The 24,121-nt window shown below is 38.8% G+C and overlaps 2 protein-coding genes across 2 annotated transcripts; both read left to right on the top strand.

Annotated features, from left to right (window-relative positions):
* The first annotated feature begins 6,917 nt into the window (after positions 1 to 6,917).
* Positions 6,918 to 7,532, top strand: LOC133879019 (ankyrin repeat-containing protein NPR4-like). The gene has a single exon (XM_062317570.1). It carries the CDS (start codon positions 6,918 to 6,920, stop codon positions 7,530 to 7,532), a length of 615 nt encoding a protein of 204 aa, XP_062173554.1.
* A 14,310-nt stretch (positions 7,533 to 21,842) lies between these two features.
* LOC133879474 (uncharacterized) lies at positions 21,843 to 22,419 on the top strand. Its single transcript, XM_062318045.1, has 2 exons — positions 21,843 to 22,117; positions 22,226 to 22,419. Exons 1-2 carry the CDS (start codon positions 21,874 to 21,876, stop codon positions 22,396 to 22,398), a joined length of 417 nt encoding a protein of 138 aa, XP_062174029.1. The 5' UTR covers positions 21,843 to 21,873; the 3' UTR covers positions 22,399 to 22,419.
* Positions 22,420 to 24,121: the final 1,702 nt, after the last annotated feature.

Genomic DNA, 24,121 nt, shown 5'->3' with positions numbered 1-24,121 from the left:
ATTCCTTAGCCATATAGCTTCACAAACAGTAGATGAAGCCGCCACATACTCCGCCTCACAGGTTGACAAGGCTACAATTGCTTGTTTCTTGGATGTCCAAGAAAATGCTGTAGAACTAAAATAGAACACATAGCCAGTAGTACTTTTCCTCTCATCTTGGTCACATCCCCAATCACTGTCTGAGTAACCAACTAATTTTACTTCATCACCATATGCATAAAATAAACCAAGATTCATAGTACCTTTGATGTACCTTAGAATCCTTTTTGCAGCTAACCAATGAGTCTGCATTGGTTTCTCCATGTATCGACTCACAAGTCCAACTCCATAGACAATATCTGGTCTTGTGATCGTCAAGTATCTTAGACTTCCAACCAAACTCTTGTAAAGAGTTGGTTCAATAACTCGATCATCTCCTTCTTTTGACAACTTTATGCTTGTTTCAACTGGAGTACTCACAGAGTTGCAGCTTTCCATCTTGAATTTTTCTAATATCTCCTTCATGTACTTCTTTTGAGATATGAAAATTCCATCATGTTGTTGCTTCACTTCAATGCCAAGGAAGTAGGACATCAACCCGTTGTCTGTCATCTCAAATTCCCTAAACATTGATTGCTTGAATTCCTTGAACATTTCACTACTATTTCCTGTGTATAACAGATCGTCAACATATAGGCAAATAATTAGAAATTCACCTCGATAGTTTTTCTTCATATAAACAGCATGCTCATATGGACATTTGGTGAAACCATTCTGATGAAGGTAACCATCGATGCGTGCATTCCAAGCTCTTGGTGCCTGCTTTAAGCCATATAACGCCTTTTTAAGGCGGTACACCTTCCTTTCTTCTCCTTTCATTATGAAGCCTTCCGGTTGTTGTACGTATACTTCTTCTTCAAGGATGCCATTGAGAAAAGCTGACTTGACATCAAGTTGGTATATCTTCCAATTATGATAGAAGCAAGTGCGATCAACAGTCTTACTGTGTCAAGTCTCGCAACTGGTGAAAATATCTCTTCATAGTCGATGCCGTACTTTTGTTTGTAGCCTTTAGCTACTAGTCTTGCCTTGTATCGAGAAACTTCACCTTCTGCAGTGCGTTTGATCTTGTATACCCACTTGACACCAATTGCCTTTTGGTTTGATGGGAGTGTTGTCAACTCCCAAGTATCATTCTTTTGAATAGCATGTATCTCCTCCTCCATTGCGGATCTCCAACAATATTCTTCAACAGCTTTTTGAAAGGTAAGAGGCTCATGATCAGCATATAGGCAGAAAAGATTAGTCTCTCCTTATTCAGTTTGCTCATAGATTTCCCTAAGACTTCTCATCTTACTTTGATTTGTGGAGGATCTGCTACTGCTACCTCCCATAGAAGATGTAGAGTCTCTATGTGCTGTGGACGGTGTGGTAGGCTGAGAAGATGGTGGGGTACTTGGTGGAGCTTCTGTTGAGAGCTCTTCAGGCTCCTCCAACACTTGTTGTTCTTTGGCCTTGTCTTCATCTCTCCAGCTCCACACATTTTCTTCATCAAAGATAACGTCTCTACTAACCACTAATTTTTTTGTTAGTGGGTTGTAGAGCTTGTACGCCTTCGACTCTTCGCTATATCCAAGGAAGATACATTTCTCACCACGATCATCAAGCTTCTTCCTATTGGATTCAGGAACTTGAGAATATGCAAGACATCCAAAGATTCTAAGGTGTGCAACACTTGGCTTGTAACCGCTCCACGCCTCTTGAGGTGTCATATTCTTGACACTTTTGGTAGGACATCGATTGAGTAGATAAGTTGAGCATGCCACAGCTTCTGCCCAGAATTGTTTTGGCAGTCCTTTCTCCTTGAGCATGGTTTTGGTCATATTGAGAATGGTACGATTCTTCCTTTCTGCAATCCCGTTTTGCTGTGGTGTGTAAGCAGCAGTAAACTGATGCTATATTCCTTGTTCCCTGCAATACTTGTCAAATTCTTTTGAGGTGTATTCACCACCTCGATCTGAACGGAGAGTTATGAGCTTGTGACTACTTTGATTTTCAACAAGAGCTTTAAAGTTCTTGAATACAGTAAAGGCAGCTGACTTTTCTTTAAGAAAATAAACCCAAAGTTTTCTGCTAAAGTCATCAATAAAGGTAATAAAGTATCTATTACCTCCTAATGACATGGGTTCTATTGGTCCACATATGTCAGTGTGAACCAGCTGCAATGGTGACGATGCTCTCCAAGATTTGCCGCTGGGAAAAGGAAGTCGTGCCTGCTTGCCAAGTATGCATTCTTCACAAACATTGCTCGTTGGCTTGATCATTGGTAACCCATGCACCATGCCAGATGATGATAGTAGCTTTAGGCCGCTGAAATGTAGATGACCAAACCGAAGATGCCACTTCCATGACTCACTTTCCTTGAGTCCATAGAAGCACTTCTCGGATTTTATGTTAAGATGTAACGGGAACATGCGGTTATTGGCCATTGGAACATGAGCCACAATACCTCCACGTGTATCTCTCAAAATGAGAGAGTAATTCTCCATATGTATGGTGTACCCCTTCTCGAGCAGTTGCCCAATGCTAAGAATATTGCTTTTCATATTAGGCACATAATAAACATCTGAAATGTACCATTTCTTACCATTATTTTGACAAATTTTTATCCTCCCTTTGCCTTCAACTGATAGTTTGGAGGAGTCCCCCAAGTTCACATTTCCGTGAACTCCTTCTGTGAATTCTGCGAACAGATCTTTCTTCCCACACATGTGATTACTTGCACCAGAATCAAGGTACCAAACCTCATCTATTGAATTTGAATCATCATGAGCGAGAAGTAAAATAGAATCACTACGAACCTCATTTATTGTTTCTACAACATTGGCTTGTTCATCATCTTTGTGCCAACAATCTGAGGCATAGTGTCCAAACTTCTTGCAGTTGTAGCATTGGATATTCTTGGAGTTTCCACGTCCATATGTGGATCTTCCTCTTCCTCGGTAGCCTCCTCGTCCCCGACCTCTGAAGCTTTGAGTCTCCTGCTGACTTTGACGTGGTTGTTGAGAAATACCACGCCCCCGGCCTCTACCACGACCACGGTTGGAGCTGGATTTGCCTTGATCATTTAGAGTCATTTTTGACTCTAGTGCTTGTTCTAATACACCAGAAGTAACATTCTTCTGCATCCTTTGCTCATGTACTTGTAATGAACCTAACAACTCCTCAATTGTAAGATTCTCCAAGTCCTTAGACTCTTCGATAGCTACAACTACATGCTCAAATTTAGAGGAAAGGGATCGAAGTACCTTTTCGACGACTCGGATGTCATCAACCTTCTCATTGTTTCTTTTCAAACCATTCACGATTACCAACAATCGTGAAAAATAATCGGACACCGATTCTCCATCCTTCATGTGGAGAGCCTCGAACTCGCCTCGTAATGTTTGGAGACGGACTCGTCTCACCCGTTCATCTCCTTTGAAGATGGAAGCTAGAATCTCCCATGCTTGTTTACTTGTCGTTGCTTCAGCAACTTTCTCGAAGGTAGGCTCGTCCAACCCTTGATAGAGTAAAAACAAGGCCTTTTTATCCTTCTTCCTCTGCTCCTTAAGAGCCTTCTTCTCATCAGCTGTGTATTCAGCTTCTTCCTCCTTGGTGGGTTCCATAAATCCGTCAGTTATGACTTCCCACAGATCTTGAAACCCAAACAAGGCTTTCATTTGGATAGACCACGACCCATAGTTATCTTTTGATAATCTAGGGATTTGTTGCTGGACCACGTTGGAACCCATTTCTAGAATGAACGAAAAATGGGAATTGGCAAAACGTACAGGGCTCTGATACCAATATGAAAGACAAACTAGTTTACTAACTAGTTACCTTTCTATCTCTCTTTCACTCTCTCTTACTTTTATTACTAAAAATATATGACTTTGAGAAGAGTAGAGAAAATAGAGAAGAGTAGAGGAATTCTTCTTTTCTTTTCTTATATTTCAAAACACCTTACAAAGCCCATATATATAGGCATACAAAACAAGCGACCAAAGCCATCTTCGATTCTTCCTCTTTATTACAATACATTAATAACAATAACTCTTCTAAATTAAGGCTTCGGTTTAAGAAAACTTAAGACATCAATTTTAATAAACCAAATGTCATTATTCATTAAATGCTCTTAACTTCTTTATTAAACAATTCTCTTACGTTTTTGATTTGTTGAACTTCTAACATGTTCAACTGATGATGGCATTATGCACCGGTGAGCTATCTACCACCAAGAATGACACCATCACCGTTGTTTGTCAAGGATAGCCGTTTGCGGTAATGGGCAGGTCAATGGTATCGACAGGGTAGACTTCCTCTCCTACGAGGCCTACTAATGTGCAGCACTGCAGCTCACAGGATGTAAATTGTCTCGCCTGAGGTCCATTAGGTCGAAGGCGGGCAGGAAAAGTATGTTTGCTGAACTGCCATTGTCTATCAGTATCTGTCGAGTACTGAAGTTAGCGATGGAAAAAGTCACCAAAAAGGCTTCGTCGTGGGGGTGTTGAACTCCTTTGGCTTCCTGCTCTATGAACACAAGAAAGTATTCTCCAATCTTCTGAGCTTTGGGGTGCGCCCCGTGGGAGAATAATTCTCAATCCTTTGTCCGCTGAATGTGTGCTTTCTGTGAGAAATTGGTTAGCCTCCGCTGGCAAATCTCCCTACGTACTATAGTCTAAATTTTCCCGCATGGCTTGGGGCTTGAAGGTGGTGTAGGCTTCTGACGATCTTGTTGGGCTTCCTGCTATCTTTGCGGAGATTGATGGCCTCTCCTGTCTATTAAGAATCTCCAGAGCTTCGCTTCTTTCACTATTCGTTCTAGCAATCTGCTCAGTTCGAAGTAGTCTCCGATGTGGTGACTATAGTCGCGGTGGTACATGCTACATTTATCTGTTTTGCGGTTTCAAGGGTTTGACCTTAGCGTTTCAGGCCACCTGAATCTGAGATCTCTTCATATAGGCATCAGGACATCCTCCTCAGAGGCGTTGAATGATATGAAATGCGGCGAGTGGCATCGCGCGGCTCCTTTTCAAGGCTAGAACACCAGGAAGCGTTTTGTGTAGGCGCTGAGGGCAGATGTCCCTTTCCCTCCACGGACAATCCTTTTGCTTTCTATCCAGCAGTTCTACTCAATTTGATTGCTTTGGTGAAAGCCTTTATTATTTCCTCTGCATTCATGAACTACTCTGCTTTGCTCATAAAGTCTTGGAGGTTCGGCCATGAAAGGGCTACCCGGCCAAATACTTCTGAGTAGGCTGGGTAGGACCACCTTCTGATCTAGATCATTGACTGTGAGCTTTTCCCAGTTCAACCGAGCCTTGAAGTCCTTCAGAGGTTCTCATTCTTTCTATTTCACAATAAGCAAATATTGCCAGTGGGGATTGATGGCTACTAGATATATATCTCAAACTGGGCATCCTGAGTGTTCCTGGATCGTGCGGAAAATAAACCAAGCAACTGACTATATATCCCACAAACAGCGCCAACTGTTAAGATAAATGCTACACGGGTGGCCCACAATGCAAGAACCTCCCGAGACAGAAGAAGGGTCACAGTGGTCACCCTGGCAGGTCGTCAGTAGCACCTCCGACGCTAAAATTTGTGATCGAGTAAGGAGAAAATGAATTCAAGCAAGTGAAAGAGAGAGATGTTTGAGTGTACATTTGAGAGGATACTTGTGTCCAGTTCTTCAATAACCTCAAATAGGCCAACTTTATTTTTGGTCGTCAATCGGCCTTGGAGCAGGGCAACATCATTGTTTGTGACATGCCCCACTAATTTAATTAGGCATTTCATAGTTGCAGCATATATTTTAGTACTTGGAAATTTTATAATTGTAGACTCTGCACAAAATATACTACAGTTTTATATGCGGTAAGGGGAAGGGGCTTATCTGGTATTATGTCATTCGAGGAGATATGTAAGGTTCCTAATTGGCAAAGAATTCTTCCTACATGAATGTCAAAAGTCTAAATGGGGAATAGGATCCTAGATGCCTAAGAACACAGAAGAAATAATAAAAAATAAAGTAAATAAATTTTAAGTTTGAGGGATAAAGTAAAAAAAGTTAAAGTATATATTTAAATAATTATACTCACCCTTTTATAAATTGTCTTTTGGGTAAAGAATGATTTAAGATCATTCTATCTACATAATCACTTCTCATTTTAACAAATCATTTAGTGAAATGATTGTTATACAACCTTCGTACAATTTTTATATGACTTTAACAATTTTTTTTTTTTATGATCAACTTTTGAATTTGTTTTCTTAAATATTTAATAGTTGATCTTTTAAAAAAAAAAAAAAAATTATTAGAGTTGTGCAAAAAAACATTATTCAATTATTTAACGTATTGAACTTTAATGTTAATATTTATAAGGTTAAATTGTCTATCTTTATACTAGTGTGATTGACCAATAGGGTATTAAGTTTATATGTTAGTAGCTTTCATTTTTGCAAAAAAACATTATTCAATTATTTAACATATTGAACTTTAATGTTAATATTTATAAGGTTAAATTGTCTATCTTTATACTAGTGTGATTGACCAATAGGGTATTAAGTTTATATGTTAGTAGCTTTCATTTTTTTCTTTTGGAAAACTTCGATCACTTACCCCTTCAAACTTACACCCAAATTGCAATGGACTGCGAAATTTTAAAAAGTTGCAATTGACCTCCAAACTACCTTTCCCTTTCACTTAGCACCCTCTGTTAGAATGTTCTCTTAAAGGGATAGGTAGTGTGGGGGGTCAATTGCAACTCTTTAAAGTTTGGAGGACATTGCAATTTAGGTGAAAGTTTAAGAGTTAGTTTTTTGTTTTTGTTTTGTTTATTTGCTTCATTTTTTTTGGGGGGGATAAGGTAGGACTTATAAGATTTAGTTCAACAATGCAGGAGGTGGAGAGCATGGTCCATCCCAAGATTAAGGAATCGTTCAACGATGATGGTTTCACTCCTAGGCAATTGTTTACGAAGAACCACAAGGACTTGATGAAAGATGGAGAGAAATGGATGAAGGGCACAGCAACTTCTTGTACAGTGGTAGGCGCTCTCATTGTTACTATTATGTTTGCTGCAATTTTTACCGTTCCAGGCGGTAACAACCAAGAAACAGGCTTCCCAATATTCTTAAATGAAAATTTGTTCATGGTCTTTATAATATCCAATGCCTTGTCTCTCTTCTCCTCCTCAACTTCAGTCTTGATGTTTTTGGGAATCCTCACATCACGCTATGCAGAAGACGATTTCCTTGAATCCTTGCCGAGAAAGATGATCATAGGCCTTTCCACTCTTTTCTTCTCTATTGCAGCCATGATGATAGCCTTTTCTGCTGCTCTTTTACTTATGCTACATGGAACATGGTGGATTTTCATTCCTGTCTTTTGTTTGGCTGGTGTACCTATCACCCTATTCATATTGATGCAATTCCCCCTTCTTGTTGACATGTTCATTTCAACTTATGGGCCAGGAATCTTTGATAAGAAAATGGAGCGGTGGGTATGACTTTATTCATTTTGTTGTATAATTTATACATGTTCCATTAAGAATTACTACAACTAATCATTTTTTTTTTCTTTCTTTTTATTGGAAAGATGAATTATGAATTTTCAACTGGCTTATGTTATGTGTTTTGTGATTCTTTATGCTTTCAAACCTATTATCATTTCACCATATAGCAGTCCATTAGATGTTCTTAGTCTTTATTTTTTAATTTTCTAACTTTTTGGTTACTTTGACAATGAATATAATACTTTTCATTCCCCCAACTTCCCATCTACCTGGGTGAAATCAGGGATCTGAATCATACTATACAATCAATGGTTAACAAAGTTTACCTTGACAAACGCAACATGAATTTATGATTTTTTTTTTCTTTTTTTCTTTTTTCAATACAACACTATAATAATGTGATAAATCATCGACTTCAACTTTCGATTGGCAGTACTTTCTATGCTTACATACCATAAACTCCTGGGATTCCTCGTATCATAAACCGTTACATATTACATTACAAATAACCACCAACTTATTTTTGGACCATATTACTTCTAGCGTACTATTATAGCTAGTTTATTGTTCCAAATATGATATTTTTGACGCACACATAGCAGTACAAGACCTCATTCAGGTACCACCAACTCATGGCAGGTCCCCCAAGCGGCTTGACTTGGAGGTAGTCTTGTAGAGCCCAGAATGGCTTCGATCCACGTACACTGTTCCTTATCATCAATCCATTTGAAGAAAAGCAAAAATAACATCAAATTATGAAAATTTAGGTTGATTCCTTTCAGTGGTGGAGCTAGCAAATCTGTGTTTTCTTCTTCTTCTTCTTTTTTTTGGTGGGGGGGGGGAGGCAATGACAATTTTTTTGTTCACTTTGGAAAATTATGAAAAAAAAAAAACCCAAACAATTAGCCGTTTTTAAAGTAATCCTCTAAACTACCAAGCGTAATATGACCCTTCAAACTACCAAATAGTGCCAAAAAGACTAATTTTATCGAAATATATAATACCCTTGCCGCGTGTCATATATTCAATAAAAAAATTTTAAATAATAAATTTAAAAAATTGAAAATAATAAAAAATTAAAATCTTTAAATATTTTTTTGAAATTGAAAAAAAAAATAAAAAATAAAAAAAGGAAGCCCCATGGCTAGTTTGGGAGTTGTCGAACTACCACCAAAGAGCAAAATAAGGTGGTCGAAACCACCCCTAAGAGCCTTAGGGGTGACCGAAACCACCCCCAAGAGCCTTGGTGGTGGCTCGATCACCCTATTTGGCCTGAGGATGGGTTCGGCCACCCCACAAGGCCAAAAAAAAAAAAAAAAAAAGTTTAGGGTTTGACCCTTAGGGGTTGCCACACCACTTTCATGGGTTATGGAGGTGGTTCGGCCACCCAGACAGGCCGATATTGGGTTACTGAATTCACACCCAGGCCAAACGGGGGTAGCTTCTTTGACATTTGGGGGTGGTCGAACCACCCTGAAGGGTCTTGCTGGTGGTTCGGCCACCCTAGATCGGGCTGGGGGATGGCCAAGCCACCCCTTCATAATTTTATTTTTTTAGTTTTTTTTTATTATATATTTTTAATTTTTCTTTGACTCTTAAATTTAATTTTTAAATTGTTTTAATTTTTTAATTGAATATATGACACATGACAATAGTATTATAGAAATATTTCAATAAAATGGGCCTTTTTAGCACTCTTTGGTAGTTTGGGGTCTCGAATTAGTACACTTGGTAGTCCAGATGGTGACTTTAAAAACGACTGGTAGTTTGGGTTTTTCTTTTTTATCTTTTTTTTTTTTTTTTTTTTTTTTTTTATAATTTTCCCATTTATATACTATTCTTTTACTTTTTTTTAAAAAAAAAAAAAAAAAAAAAAAAAAAAAAAAAAAGAAAAAAAAGGAAAAAACAAAAAAAAAAGGATATGAATTATTTTATAAAACGATATTTGTATCACAAAAAATATAGATGCCAAAACTTCATAAATATGCGTTAATATATCATTAAGGTACACTTTGCATAAGTCCTAAGTTTACCCAACATGAGTTAGTACACGGAGTGCCCTGCGTTGGAGGGATTCCTTATCTCATATATATAAACAAACAAATTAAAGGGTGGCCAGAGCTACTTTTGTCCAAATCGGGTGGGAGGTGGCTACACTACAAAAAACACTGAAAATCGCCGCGTGTCTACAGTACCGGTTACTGTAGACACGCGGCCAGATGGCAGCGTGTGTCTCTGGCCACGTGGCCATATGTGGCGTAGAAACAATTGGCCGCGTGTATAAATTACACGTGGCATTCTGTTGGACACGTGTATAAAAATACACGTGGCTAACTGGTGTTTTCCAAAAAAATATTTTTGGAATTCCTTTTTTTAAAAAAAAAAAAAACAAACAAACAAACAAATAGTATGTACATGATAATATTACTATGTACCCTATACAAAATTAGAGTTTATAAACTAATTAGTTTTGTACAGTACTTGTATTTAAATTTTTTTGAATTTATTTATATAAAAAATTCTTATTATATACCCCAACAATAAATTTGTGCTATATTTAGTATGTATTGTACTTATAGTTATGTTTTAGGGTTTACATGCAGGTTGAGTTTCTTGAATATGGTTTATGCGTTAGGACTTAATTTATTGTATGTGTAGTACATACTCTCAAGGTTAGGGTTCGTAGAACATCCATCTGAATGTGTTCGCCTTGTGGTCCCAATCATTATAGCATACCTTACACAAGTATAAAACTGCATGCCTCTATCATTTGATCCAGTTCAATGTTCAAAACATGGTCGAACTATCATTTGATCCTAGAGTTAGGGTTTATCACTATATATATAGTATATATATTTAGGGTTAGGGTTTATGGCTTATACATATAGTACATACACTTAATATTAGGGTTAAGGTTAGGGTTTATGGCTTACATATAGTACATACACTTAATATTAGGGTTAAGGTTAGGGTTTATGGCTTACATATGGTACATACACTTAAGATTAGGGTTAAGATTATGGGTTTTAGGGTTCAATTTTATGGTCAGGGTTTAGTATAGTATATATATATATATATATATATATACTTAGGGTTAGGATTTAGTTTTAATTTATAGTTTACGGTTTAGTTTTATGGCTTAGGGTTTAGCAATTTGTACAGTACATACACTTAGGGTTTAACAATTTGTACAGTACATACACTTAGGGTTGCATGTGTTTGTGTTTGTATTTGTATTTGTATTTGTATTTGTATTTCAAAACTATCTTGTCATATTATGTATATACATATATATAATATATGCATGCATGCATGCATGTAAACGGCGTGCCGAAACTATATACCTTTATAGTTACTTGTATATACCCTAACATTGGTGTTTATGGCTATATATATATATATAGTATACTTATATAGCTATATACAGTATAGCTATATATAGTATATATATACACTTAGGGTTAGGGTTTATAGATATATATAATAACGTTGTATATACACTTAGTGTTAAGGTTTATGTTTATATAGAGTACTAAATGCATAATTAACCCAAATTTGTGCTATATATATATGCATAATTATACGGCGAGGAACAAAAAAAAATATGCAACATAACAAAGTACATACACTTAGGGTTAGGGTTTATGACTATATATAGTATATAGACACAGGGTTAGGGGTTATGGGCTACGTGCAATATGTTTATAGTATATTTACGTTTTACGTGTTGAGTACTTTACATATATATGGTATACTTATAAGTAAACCCTAACTCTAATTAGGATTTACGTTAATGGAATACTAATCTAATAAAACCCTAACCCTATATATATATAGGACCTATATATATATATATGAACCTTAACACAGACTTAGGGTTTAAGAATTAGTTTTAGGGTTATCGTTTAGGGTTTAGTTTTATGGGTTAGAGTTTACGTAAACCTTAACACTATATATATTACATACACTTAGGGTCGGATTAGGGTTTGTGTTTACAAATACAAATATATATTTTTATATATATATAATTTTTCGTTTTTCAAAAAAAAAAAATTAAAAATTAAAAAAACAGATAGAGACGTGTATTAGTATACACGTCTCTAATTGGCCGCGTGGCATTACGCCGCGCGGCCAATTTTTGGCCAGGTGACCTGCGCGGGACAATTCCCGCGCGCCACCTGGCCTAATTTTTAGTTAAAAAAATTTAATAAAAAAAAAAAAGGGTAGCTTCCAGAGGAAGCTACCCTCGATCCACTCATTTCTCTCCCTCAGCTCTCTCTCTCTCTCACTCAACTCTCTCTCTCTCTCTCTCCCTCTTCGTCTCCGTCGATCACGGACGTCCGCACCGACCACCGACCATCGCCCTCCGCTGTCTTCTCCGGCCAGCTCCCTCTCCGCTGTCACTGCACCACTCGTGTTGGCCCAATAGGTGCATGCTCTCTCTCTCTCTCTCTCTATCTCTCTGTCTCTCTCTAGCTCTCTCTCTCTCTCTCTCTCTCTCTCTCTCTCTCTCTCTCTCTCTCTAACCGAACCAGGAACCCTAACCCTAGGTCCGGACCTATCTCTCTCTACATCTCCCTCTCTCTCTCTCTCTCTCTCTGTCTCTCTCTCTATCTCTCTGTCTCTCTCTCTATCTCTCTGTCTCTCTCTAGCTCTCTCTTTCTCTCTAGCTCTCTCTCTCTCTCTCTCTCTCTCTCTCTCTAACCGAACCACAGTAGGAACCCTAACCCTAGGTCCGGACCTCTCTCTCTCTACATCCATCTCTCTGTCTCTATCTCTCTCTACATCTCTCTCTCTCTCTGAAACCTCTCCCGGTCTCTCTCTCTCTCTCTCTCTCTCTCTCTGCCTTGTACGTGATTGCTATTTTGGGACTTGTTTTGGGATATTATTTTGGGACTAATATGTTTTAATGCAGGTACATTTTGGCTAAGGAGCATAAAATACACCCAAAAAAAAATATTTGTGAGTAATTTTAGCATTAATTTTTTTTCTTTATTTTTGGCTATAATAAACTTGGTGCATTTAAATTAATTTGTTTAAAATCTGTTTCTAATTTTTTTAATAGTTTCATATAATAATTGTGGATTTAGCAATTAATAATGGTCTATGCAATGCTGTTAATTTTGTTGGGTTTGAATATCTATTGTTGTGTAATTTTATGTGTTTTGATGTGGTTGGTCGTTATGCATGAAAAATATTCGTACAGTTGTGTTATTTTTTTTTTTTTGTAATATGTTTTACTGTACTACGAATTGGTGTGTGGATTATTATTTGTGGCAATTATTTTATTAACTTCATCATAAAATCAATGATCCAAACCAATAAAATATAAATAAGTATGCGGTACTATTTCAACAATTTTTGGGTTTTTCAAGAACAAAAAAAAAAAGTTTAATTGTTCATTTTTAGGTAATTTTTTTACAAACAAAAAAAAAACATTTCAAAGTAAACTCGCCATCATTTTATAATAAAATGATCGTATCCAACAATTATTGGATAGATACAGAAAATTAAATTTGGCCACCGTCTACCATTTATAATAATTTTTTTTATTATTCAATTTATAACAAAGGTCTAAACAATAAACCCTAAACCCTAAATCAAAACCAATATAAAACTCCTTATAATCAAATCTCAAAACCAAACCCCTAAGCTTTATACTCTAAAAAACAAGCAAAAACCATAAACCCTAAACCCTATCCCAAAATACTGTTCACCCTAAAAACCCTAAACCCTACAAAAGAGTGAAATTTTTTTATTACTTTTTTATTTTAGTTAAACCCTAAACCCTAACTTTAAAACCTTAACCCTAAAAACTAAACCCTAAAAACCTAAATCCTAACCTTAAAACCCTAAAACCTAAACCCTAAACCCTAAACTCTAACCTTGAAACCCTAACCCTAAAAACTAAACCGTAAAAACTAAACCCTAAAAACCTAAACCCTAACCTTAAAACCCTAAAACCTAAACCCTAAACCCTAAACCCTAACCTTAAAACCCTAACCTTTTTAACCCTAACCCTAAAAACTAATCCTTCAAAACCTAAACCCTAACCCTAAAAACTAAACCCTAACAACCTAAACCCTAAACCCTAAACCCTAAACCCTAAACCCTAAAACCTAAACCCTAACCTTAAAACCCTAACCCTAAAAACTAAACCTTCAAAACCTAAACCCTAACCTTTTTAACCCTAACCCTAAAAACTAAACCCTAACAACCTAAACCCTAACCTTTTTAACCCTAACCCTAAAAACTAAACCCTAAAAACCTAAACCCTAACCTTAAAACCCTAACAACCTAAAACCCTAACCCTAAAAACTAAACCCTTAAAACCTAAACCCTAACCTTTTTAACCCTAACCCTAAAAACTAAACCTTCAAAACCTAAACCCTAACCTTTTTAACCCTAACCCTAAAAACTAAACCCTAACAACCTAAACCCTAACCTTAAAACCCTAACAACCTAAAAACTAAACCCTAACAACCTAAACCCTAACCTTAAAACCCTAAACCCTAAAAATAGAAAGAAGAATAATAAAAAACATAAAAGAAAAAAGAGACCGATCTGTTTTTTTTTTTTTATAACTTTTTTATGGTGAGGTAAACCCTAAATCCTCACCTTAAAACCCTAACCCTAAAAACTAAACCCTAAAAACCTAAACCCTAACCTTAAAACCCTAACAACCTAAAACCCTAACCCTAAAAACATTTACCCTTAAAACCTAAACCCTAACCTTTTTAACCCTAACCCTAAAAACTAAACCCTAACAACCTAAACCCTAACCTTAAAACCCAAACCCTAAAAACTAGAACCCTAAAAACTTAAACCCTAACCTTTTTAACCCTAAACCCTAAAAAAAGAAACCTTAAAACTCTAAACCATAAATAAAGAAAGAAGAATATTAAAAAAGAAAAAATTAAAAAAGGGAGAGATCTCTTTTTTTTTTTAATTACTTTTTATGGTGAGGTAAACCCAAACCCTAACCCTACAAACTAAACCCTAAACCCTAACAAAAAAAAAAAAAAAAACCCTAAACCCTAAAAACAGAAAGAAGAATATTAAAAAATATAAAAGAAAAAGGTTCGAGATCTCTTTTTTTTTTTTTTTTTTATTACTATTTTATTTTAGTTAAACCCTAAACCCTAAAACCCTACACCCTAAAAACTCTAAACCCTACAAATATTAAAACCTAAACCCTAAACCCTAACCCTAAAAACTAAACCCTAAAAACCTAAACCCTAACCTTAAAAACTAAACCCTTAAAACCTAAACCCTAACCTTTTTAACCCTAACCCTAAAAACTAAACCTTCAAAACCTAAATCCTAACCTTTTTAACCCTAACCCTAAAAACTAAACCCTAACAACCTAAACCCTAACCTTAAAACCCTAACCCTAAAAACTAAACCCTAAAAACCTAAACCCTAACCTTTTTAACCCTAACCCTAAAAACTAAACCCTAAAAACCTAAACCCTAACCTTTTTAACCCTAACCCTAAAAACTAAACCCTAACAACCTAAGCCCTAACCTTAAAACCCAAACCCTAAAAACTAGAACCCTAAAAACCTAAACCCTAACCTTTTTAACCCTAAACCCTAAAAAAAGAAACCTTAAAACTCTAAACCATAAATAAAGAAAGAAGAATATTAAAAAAAAAAAAATTAAAAAAGGGAGAGATCTCTTTTTTTTTTTAATTACTTTTTTATGGTGAGGTAAACCCAAACCCTAACCCTACAAACTAAACCCTAAACCCTATAAAAAAAAAAAAAAAAAAAAAAAAAAAAAAAAAAAACCCTAAACCCTAAAAAAAGAAAGAAGAATATTAAAAAATAGAAAAGAAAAAGGTTCGAGATCTCTTTTTTTTTTTTTTTATTATTATTACTATTTTATTTTAGTTAAATCCTAAACCCTAAAACCCTACACCCTAAAAAACCCTAAACCCTACAAATATTAAAACCTAAACCCTAAACCCTAACCCTAAAAACTAAACCCTTAAAAACCTAAACCCTAACCTTAAAACCTAAAAAGAAAAAACCCTAACCCCTAAAAAAAGTATGAAAAAAATGATACTTTGAGTTAACTGTTTAAAACAAACATTAAACAAACAAGCACTTTATTTGCTATAATCAAATAACATATTTCGTTTCAGACTGTTAACTCGCGTACAGAGGAATATGGATAAGTTGTGGATGTCAGCACCTAGAGGTACGACACAGTATAACGACGGGTGTAGAGCGTTCGTGGCATTCGCCGTTCGTAACTGTAGGTCTGCTGATGGCAAAATTTACTGCCCATGTAAGTACTGCCGGAATAACCAGCGGCACCCCCCAGATTATGTTCTTGCCCACCTGACAGGGGGGAAGGGAATGTCCACGGGATACGGATTCTGGTATATGCACGGTGAGACAACCCTAAACCCTGCTGATCCTGTTCGGGGTCACGACCATCCCAGTGTCACAGATACGGCTGCATGTGGCATTGAACATGTAGAAGTCACAGAACAAGGCGGAGACCTGGAACAAGGTGGTGACATGCATGCCATGTTGCATGACGCCTTCGGCGTGCACGAAGTAGGTGACACCGATCATGTTGGCCAGCCAGGAGAAGTAAATGAAGGAACCTCTGCAAGGGACACATTGAAGTACCTTGAGTTGTTGAAGACTGCCGACAAGCCACTTCACCCCGGTACAAAGCACAGTAAATTGAGTGCTACTGTACATTTCTACAACTTGAAGTGCATTGGAGGTATTAGTAACAAGATTTTTTCTGATATTCTTGAGCTTGTCAGTCAGTTATTGCCTCCTTGCGATGAGGCATTGCCGGTTAATACGTACGAGGCGAAGAAATTCCTCAGTTCCATGGGTCTCGGGTATGAGAAGATTCCGGTGTGCCGTAATGACTGTATGCTATTCTGGAAAGATAATAAAGATCTAGATACCTGCACCGTATGTGGAGAATCTAAGTGGATGGCTGATATACATTTCGATCAGGATGGTGAGGTAATATCGTCGAGGAAAAAACGTCCAGTGAAGGTGTTGAGATGGTTTCCACTCATCCCACGGTTACAGAGGTTATTCATGTCGGAGCACACGGCGCACAATATGAGATGGCATGCAGAAGGCCGCACTAGGGACGGCGTATTGAGGCACCCCGCGGACGGTGAGGCATGGAGATCGTTCGACTCTCTACATCCGGATTTTATGGCTGACAGTAGGAACGTGCGGCTTGGACTGACAGCAGATGGATTCAATCCATTTGGGAACATGAGTACATCCCACAGCACATGGCCCGTATTGCTTGTACCGTACAATTTGCCTCCTTGGATGTGCATGAAACAGACGTCATTCATCCTGTCATTGGTTATCCCCGGACTGAGCTCACCTGGTATGGATATCGACGTCTACGTTCAGCCACTGATTGATGAGCTGTTGGAGCTGTGGGATGTAGGGGTACGAACACTAGATGCTGCGAAGATGGAGAATTTCAATATGCGTGCTTAGTTGATGTGGACAATAAACGACTTCCCGGCGTATGCAGATTTATCCGGTTGGCCTAACAAAGGTGTGAAGGCATGTCCTTGTTGCATGCATTCGACACGTTCTAAATATCTGAAGAACGGTTGTAAATTTTGTTACATGGGACACAGGAGGTACTTGCCAACCGAACATCTGTGGCGGCTGAACAGAAGAACGTTTGATGGGACTGAGGAGTTAGAATGTGCTCCTGATGTGCCTTGCGGGGACGAGATCCTCCAACAGTTGGACGGAGTTGCGTTTGGGGATGAGAACACGGGTAAGACGAGACGGAAGAAGCGGAAGATGGGTGCACGGGGTGCTGATGATGTTGTGTGGAAGAAGAAAAGTATTTTCTTCAGATTGCCGTACTGGAAGGACAATTTGCTTAGGCACAATCTTGATGTCATGCACATAGAGAAAAATGTCATGGACAATATACTTGGCACTATTTTGGACATCAAAGGGAAAACGAAGGACAACTTGGCAGCTCGGCTGGATTTGCAGGAGATGGGGTTGAGACCTAAATTGCATCCGTTCAACGCCGCAAATGGTAAAACATTTATACCCGCGGCTTGTCACACGATGTCCAGGGAGGATAAAGAAAGCTTTTTAAAGGTGCTTCGAAATGTGAGAGTTCCAGACGGATATGCGTCGAACATTTCACGGTGTGTTCGAATGAAGGACCGTACAATTTCAGGGTTAAAAAGTCATGACAGCCACATACTGATGCAGCAGCTTCTACCAATTGCATTGCGTCAGTCATTGCCAGACAAAGTGGTCAGACCTATCGTTGAGAAGTCAGCATTTTTCAGAGGCATATGCTCAACCAAGCTAACCCAAGCTGAGATGGACCGACTGCAGGGTAACATCTGTATCACACTGTGCAAGCTGGAACAGGTATTTCCTCCTGGGTTTTTTACTAACATGGTCCACTTGGTCGTGCATCTTGTGCGCGAGTGTAGACTCGGCGGACCCGTGCAATATAGGTGGATGTACCCGGCAGAGAGGTAAAATACAGCAGAATATATATATATATATATATATTCATGTAACTCGTGGCATTAAACGGGGACAAGCCCTTAATGTTTGTGTGTGCACTAGGAGTCTTGGGGGTTTCAAGTCGAATGTGCGCAACAAAGCGGCTCCTGAAGGGTGCATTGCGGAAGGTTACATAGTGACCGAGCTAGTAACGTTCTGTTCGAGATATCTAGAAAATGCACCAACCTTCCACAACAGACCTTTGAGAAACCCTGATGGTTCCAAGGGGGCGGGAACGCGAGTTAGCTTGAACCGGTTGACGATGTATCAGATTCATCGTTATATTGTGTTCAACTCTGAAGAGTTTTTCAATTTGCGGATGTAAGTAGTGTTTACATATTGAACCGGATTCAAATGATATAATTGATAATAATTAGTTTTTTAATTATATCCGCTGAATGTAGGATGCACATAGACGCTATTAGGCGATCATGCGTTAGGGGTCGCATCACAGACGCTCTGATTGAAGCCCAACATCACGAGCAGTTCTGCGAGTGGTACCGCGCATATGTAAGGAAATAGTGGTATTTTCGTATATAATATTTACCTATGTTCAATGTCAATTTAAGATAGTGTTCGACAATATGCCGCTATTAACCGATGTATTCTTTTAATATATGAAATAATAACATAGGTTGATGGCCTTGACGATCAAGGTAGGGAGGAATTGGGGCTGAAATTGGTTATGCGCAGTAGAGGGTTGAAGGAGACAGCAGTGAAGTATAACAGATACGTGGTAAACGGGAAACTGTTCCGCACGCTAGCCCATGATGTGGGAAGGAGGACTCAGAACAGCGGCGTATGTGTGCCAACCGTTGAATGCGAAACCTACTACGGGCAGTTAACCGATGTGGTTGAGGTCGAGTACTACGATAGGACTACGTACGTCCTATTTAAGTGCAATTGGGCAGACCCCACGATGGACAGAGGATTTAGAGTCGACGATTATGGTCTAGCGTTTGTCAACTTCACTCACCTCGTCCACAGGGGAAAACTGCTTACTGACGAGCCTTACGTGCTTACATCTCAGGTAGACCAAATGTTTTATGTCGAGGATGAAAGGAACCCAAACTGGGTTTGTGCCGTGAGGACTAAACCGCGCAACGTGTACGATGTTGGTCAGGGGGAAGGGAGTAGTGATGCAGATAATGCATATCACGAGTGTGTACCGATCGTATTACCCACTGATGACCTGCATGATATGAATGATGAATTCGATCACGACAGGCCCGACATTGATTCGATTGAAGCTCCTGTTATACAATGATTGCTATATTTATTATTGGTACAATTTGCTTAAACTCAAAGTACTTTCTTATTTTGCATAGAGCTCATTGTATATTATGCATATTCTTTTTTAATATTAAAATTAAAACGAATTTCAAATAATTTGTCTCACATTTGTTTGCAGGTTTCGATGGACTAGAGACCCCCTACTTGCGCACATCGTGCACCATGCCTACCCGTACCTTGCACGACTACATCCACACCGGCGATGTCAGCGGCACTACATACCACACCGTGGCCACACCACCCGGACGCCGTTTACAGACCATTGCCCCCGGGTACGGCGGGGATGAGCAGGTCAGATCCCGGGTAGACGAGCACAGCTGGATATTCTCCTTCTCTATACCCGCCTACGTCCACACCGGCGATGTCAGCGGCACTACATACCACACCGTGGCCACACCACCCGGACGCTGTTTATAGACCATTGCTCCCGGGTACGGCGGGGATGAGCAGGTCAGATCCCGGCCAGACGAGCTCAACTGGATATTCTCCTTCTCCATACACAACGTTCTCGCAGTTGGGGATGACCTCACCAGGTCATATTGATTGATGGTGGGCGTGAGAGTGTCATGATCTGAGCAGATTTCCGTTGTACTATCCATACCCCCTTACACCACCTATGCCAGTCAACCCTGATAGTGAGACTCAGGATGACAGATTCCCGCTGTCACAACGGGGGGGATGCCTATACCGGCTATGCGGTCGGGACAGCTGTCGGCACCGGCGGGGGGCCAGGGCCCGGCACCTGGGGAGAGCCAGATGCCTGTTTATGGATAGAGCCAGTTGCCGCTTCCTGGGGAGAATCAGGACCTAGATGTGGGGGAGAGCCAGCTGCCCCGCGAGGGGGACGATGTGATGTTGGGTCTTGATCAGTTAGCCCATGATGTCCCCCAGGATATGCCTTCGGATGACGATCATGATGATGAGCATCACCAAGAAGATGAGGTAGGCGAGGAGCATGCTGGTGACCCAGCGACCGAGCACATAGCGTTCGACCATATTCGGCTGATGGGTAAGTACATTTTTATACATCATTATATCTTAATTTAGTAAGTTCGTATAATATTTAAATTGAATTTTTAATTTATTAATATAATTAAGTTATTTAGTGTTAATATATTAACGTTTTATATTTATTGACTAGGGTATAACCCAGACGGGAGCATCTATTTTGAGGTGATTAAGGACCCAGAGAGAAATTGGGTGCTCCCGAGGGGTAAGAAAGTTGTGTTACAGTACAATGCTGCAACACAACCCGTGGGACGAGCATGCAATCGTTATAGACGGGCTGCGGGCAAACTGTTACGGAGCGGGTCCCACATTCACTTGCGGGACAAATGGGCAAAGGTAGATAAACAGATTAAGCAGGCTATGTGGGATGCCATAATGGTATGTGTATGAAACTAATATATGTATTTTGTGAAATCAAAGTTAAGATGATGTTTTTATTGAACTGCTAAAATTAATCATTAGATTGAATGTGCAGCAAGAATTTTATGTACCCGTATCCGTCGACCAGCGCCTGGCACAGAATGAATTCTGGGGTGATATGGGCCGTAAGCACCGTTCGTGGAAGTCGAAGTCGAGGACCCAGCTAAATATTCGAGACGGTGACACGCCATTGACAATACGTGCGAGAATGCCAGATACGTTTTTTGATAAGTATGACCGAACGAATGTGGAGGACGTACTGCACGAGTGGTGCACAAAAATAAATGTGGTATGTAGGTCTTTGAATGTATTACTATAATGTTGTGTTTTTTTAATAAACAGTTCATTCAATCATAGAATATAAGTAATTAAGTGTATCAATTCTTACATTTTTTTGGGAATGTTCAATGCAAAGGCGAGGTCTGAACGAATGAAGCGGCTGCGGGAGCAAAATGACATCCCCCATAGTCTGGGGTCCAAAAGTTATGCCAGATTTAATCACGATGAGGTATGGAACAATATGTAAAAACCCTAATTCTTATTTGTGCGTAATTGTTCTTTCTTAACATTAAATGAATATCCAATGTTTGTTATATATTTATACTATATGGTGACAGGCATCTATATTTGGCACGCCCCCCACTCGCGCCGAGTCGTTTGTGAAGACGCACACAAGGAAAGACGGCACTTACCTGAACGAGCGGACACGGGACCTATGCGTATGCTACTGTTATAGGTTATCGATTATTATTAGTTATGCGTGTGATAAAGTATTTATTAATTACCAGTGTTTTGTATGTTGACAACGCACAGGAGAGGATGACACAGAGTTTGTCCACTGATCCTGCTGCCTCGGACCCCGTCTCATCAGATACGGTGCGTTGGGCACCTGGCAACGCGTACGAGCAAGCGGTTAGGCGACCCGAGTATGCGGGTAGGGTTCGGCAGGTTGGGCCGAACGTTACTCCTGTTCGCAGGACTTGTTTCTTGTATAGGGCCCGCACACGGGGGGGACCGGCCGTGGGCACGTCTCAGGATTGGGCTGCTCACAAAATTGCGGAGATGGAAATCATGTTACGGGCTGAGAGAGAGAGGAATGACGGGTTGGAGGGCATAGTGCGGGCCGAGAGAGAGCGGGCTGACAGCATGGAGCAGCGCATACGACAGTTTGATGCTATGGAGCAGCGCATGCGACATTTTGAGGCCTTCATGTCCTCTACAGGATTATCGTTCGTATGCCCTAGTGCTCAGCAGTCTTCACCTGCACACGTAGGTAGTACGTCATCTGTTAGTAGTGCGCCTGCAGGTATGGTTCATATTATGTATACACTTAGGTTTATTTTTAATTTGTTCTCATTACTTGTTTAAATTTGCATATAATATTATGTAGGTTAATTATTTTTATTACTTGCAGGTAATGCGACAACGGTTGGTCCGTTGTCGCCTTCTGGACAATTGCTGAGCCAACAATCCCCTCTCGGGACTCCATCGCCCGTTACACCATCTCTTGCGGGACAATCGACAGTTGGCGAGGTCACGCCCGGGACTGCACCTCGTGATCCGCAGCGACGTCCTCCAGATTTGTAGATATTTTGTGTATTTTTTTTTTGTTAGTAACGAATAACTTTATTAAATCAAGATTTTCAAATTTGTTGATATTGTTGTGTAAGTAGTTATTGTTAGTAATGAATATATTTATTAGTACATGGTATTCGAATTTTTAAATATTGTTGTTTTGATTAATTTGTGCAATTTGATTTTGTGATATTTTTGGATAAAATAAATTTGGAGAATTTTAGTAAAAAAAATATATATATATATATATTTTAAATAAAAAGAAATTAAAAAACAGAATTAAAATATATATATATATATATATATATATATATATATATATATATATATATATATATATATATATATATATATATATATATTTTATACGTGCGGCCAAGTGGCCGCGTGTATTAATGTACACGCGGCCAGATGGCCACGTGTATTAATGTACACGCGGCCAGATGTTGGCCACGCGTATTAATGTACACGTGGCAAATTGGCCGCGTGTATTAAAATACACGCGGCCAATTGTGCAATTAGTGTTGCCCAGATCCACCGCGTGTATGTACGCGGCTACTTACACGCGGCCAACAGTTCGCCACGTGTACAGTGACCGTACACGCGGCGAACTGCAAGTGGCGAAAATCAAATTTTTTTGTAGTGCTAAACCACCCCAAAAGATTGATAAGACCTAGTTTATTCATTGTAACTTTCATCTCTCCCTTTCGTAAATAATCCCATCAAAATACAACTAAAGAATTCTATGTTTTCCTATAAATTTTGAAATAAGAAAGGAAAAGGAAAAAGCTATAGCATACATCTTACATAGAACAAAATGAAAGAATATTCATGTGTGTTATTGATGAAGCTGGTGAAAAGAGGCCGGAAGAAGTGGAGGTCTGGAAATACAGGTGTATGTTGTTTATAATGGGGGAGGGACGAATTGTAATACCCCAAATTTTAGGTTTAAGAGTACCTTAATTATAAACAGTTGACTAGGGTTAAGAGTGCCTTAATTGTAAACGATTGAGAGTGAATGTTCGAAGTTTCTTTTAAACAATCGACTACAAACGATCGAAGTTGAATTAGAACTTTCAAAGTTGCTAAAATATCTATTTTGAAAAAGTTAGACACCTCAGCCCTTCTTATCCCTATACCTCGCCTATAAGTAGAACCTTATGCCCCTTGCAACTCATTTTCTGCCCCTTGCAATCCAGAAACCCTAGGAGAGAGATGAGAGAGAGAGAGAGAGAGAGAGAGAAGAGATAGAAGGGAAGGATAATATTGAAGTTGTCTTCAAGGGAGGTAATACCATGCTCTAATCCCATCTCTACTATCATTTCAAGCAAGTTTCTCCTAATTTTACCTTCTGTTATTTACCTTATAGTATTGTTTCTATTTATGTTAGTAATTTAGGCTTTTGTGATGGGTATTATGAGTTGGGTGCTGTGTTTGGTTCAGTTAGACCTTTGTTAGCATGTGATAGTTAAGATTTCATTGTGATTACCCTACTAACTCATAGGTTTCTTATAAATCTACATGGGTTATTGTTGTTTTATGATGAGGTTAGTGATGGATTAGCGATTTAATAATCTTGGACGTACATTTTGGTGCATGAGCGTCTTATTTGAGGTGAGGACAGTCTTAAGCTTGATAATAGGGACTTAGATCGTGTTGGGTGGGGTAAAGTTTGGACCTTTTATGAAAATGGGAGGTTCTGCCAAAGCCTTGAATGTTCTGCTAGACCTTCGAA

This window comes from Alnus glutinosa, chromosome 10, assembly GCF_958979055.1.
Source record: "Alnus glutinosa chromosome 10, dhAlnGlut1.1, whole genome shotgun sequence".
In the NCBI taxonomy this organism is placed as follows: Eukaryota; Viridiplantae; Streptophyta; class Magnoliopsida; order Fagales; family Betulaceae; genus Alnus; species Alnus glutinosa.
The sequence above is the reverse complement of the archived record's forward strand: the minus strand, read 5'-3'. Positions and strand labels throughout refer to the sequence as shown.

Bases quoted from the DNA above. Each gene is read 5' to 3' on its own strand.
- LOC133879474 (XM_062318045.1), top strand. From the start codon at position 21,874: ATGGAAATCATGTTACGGGCTGAGAGAGAGAGGAATGACGGGTTGGAG. The intron at 22,118-22,225 runs GTATGGTTCATA...TATTACTTGCAG, and splicing joins TGTTAGTAGTGCGCCTGCAG to GTAATGCGACAACGGTTGGT.
- LOC133879019 (XM_062317570.1), top strand. From the start codon at position 6,918: ATGCAGGAGGTGGAGAGCATGGTCCATCCCAAGATTAAGGAATCGTTC.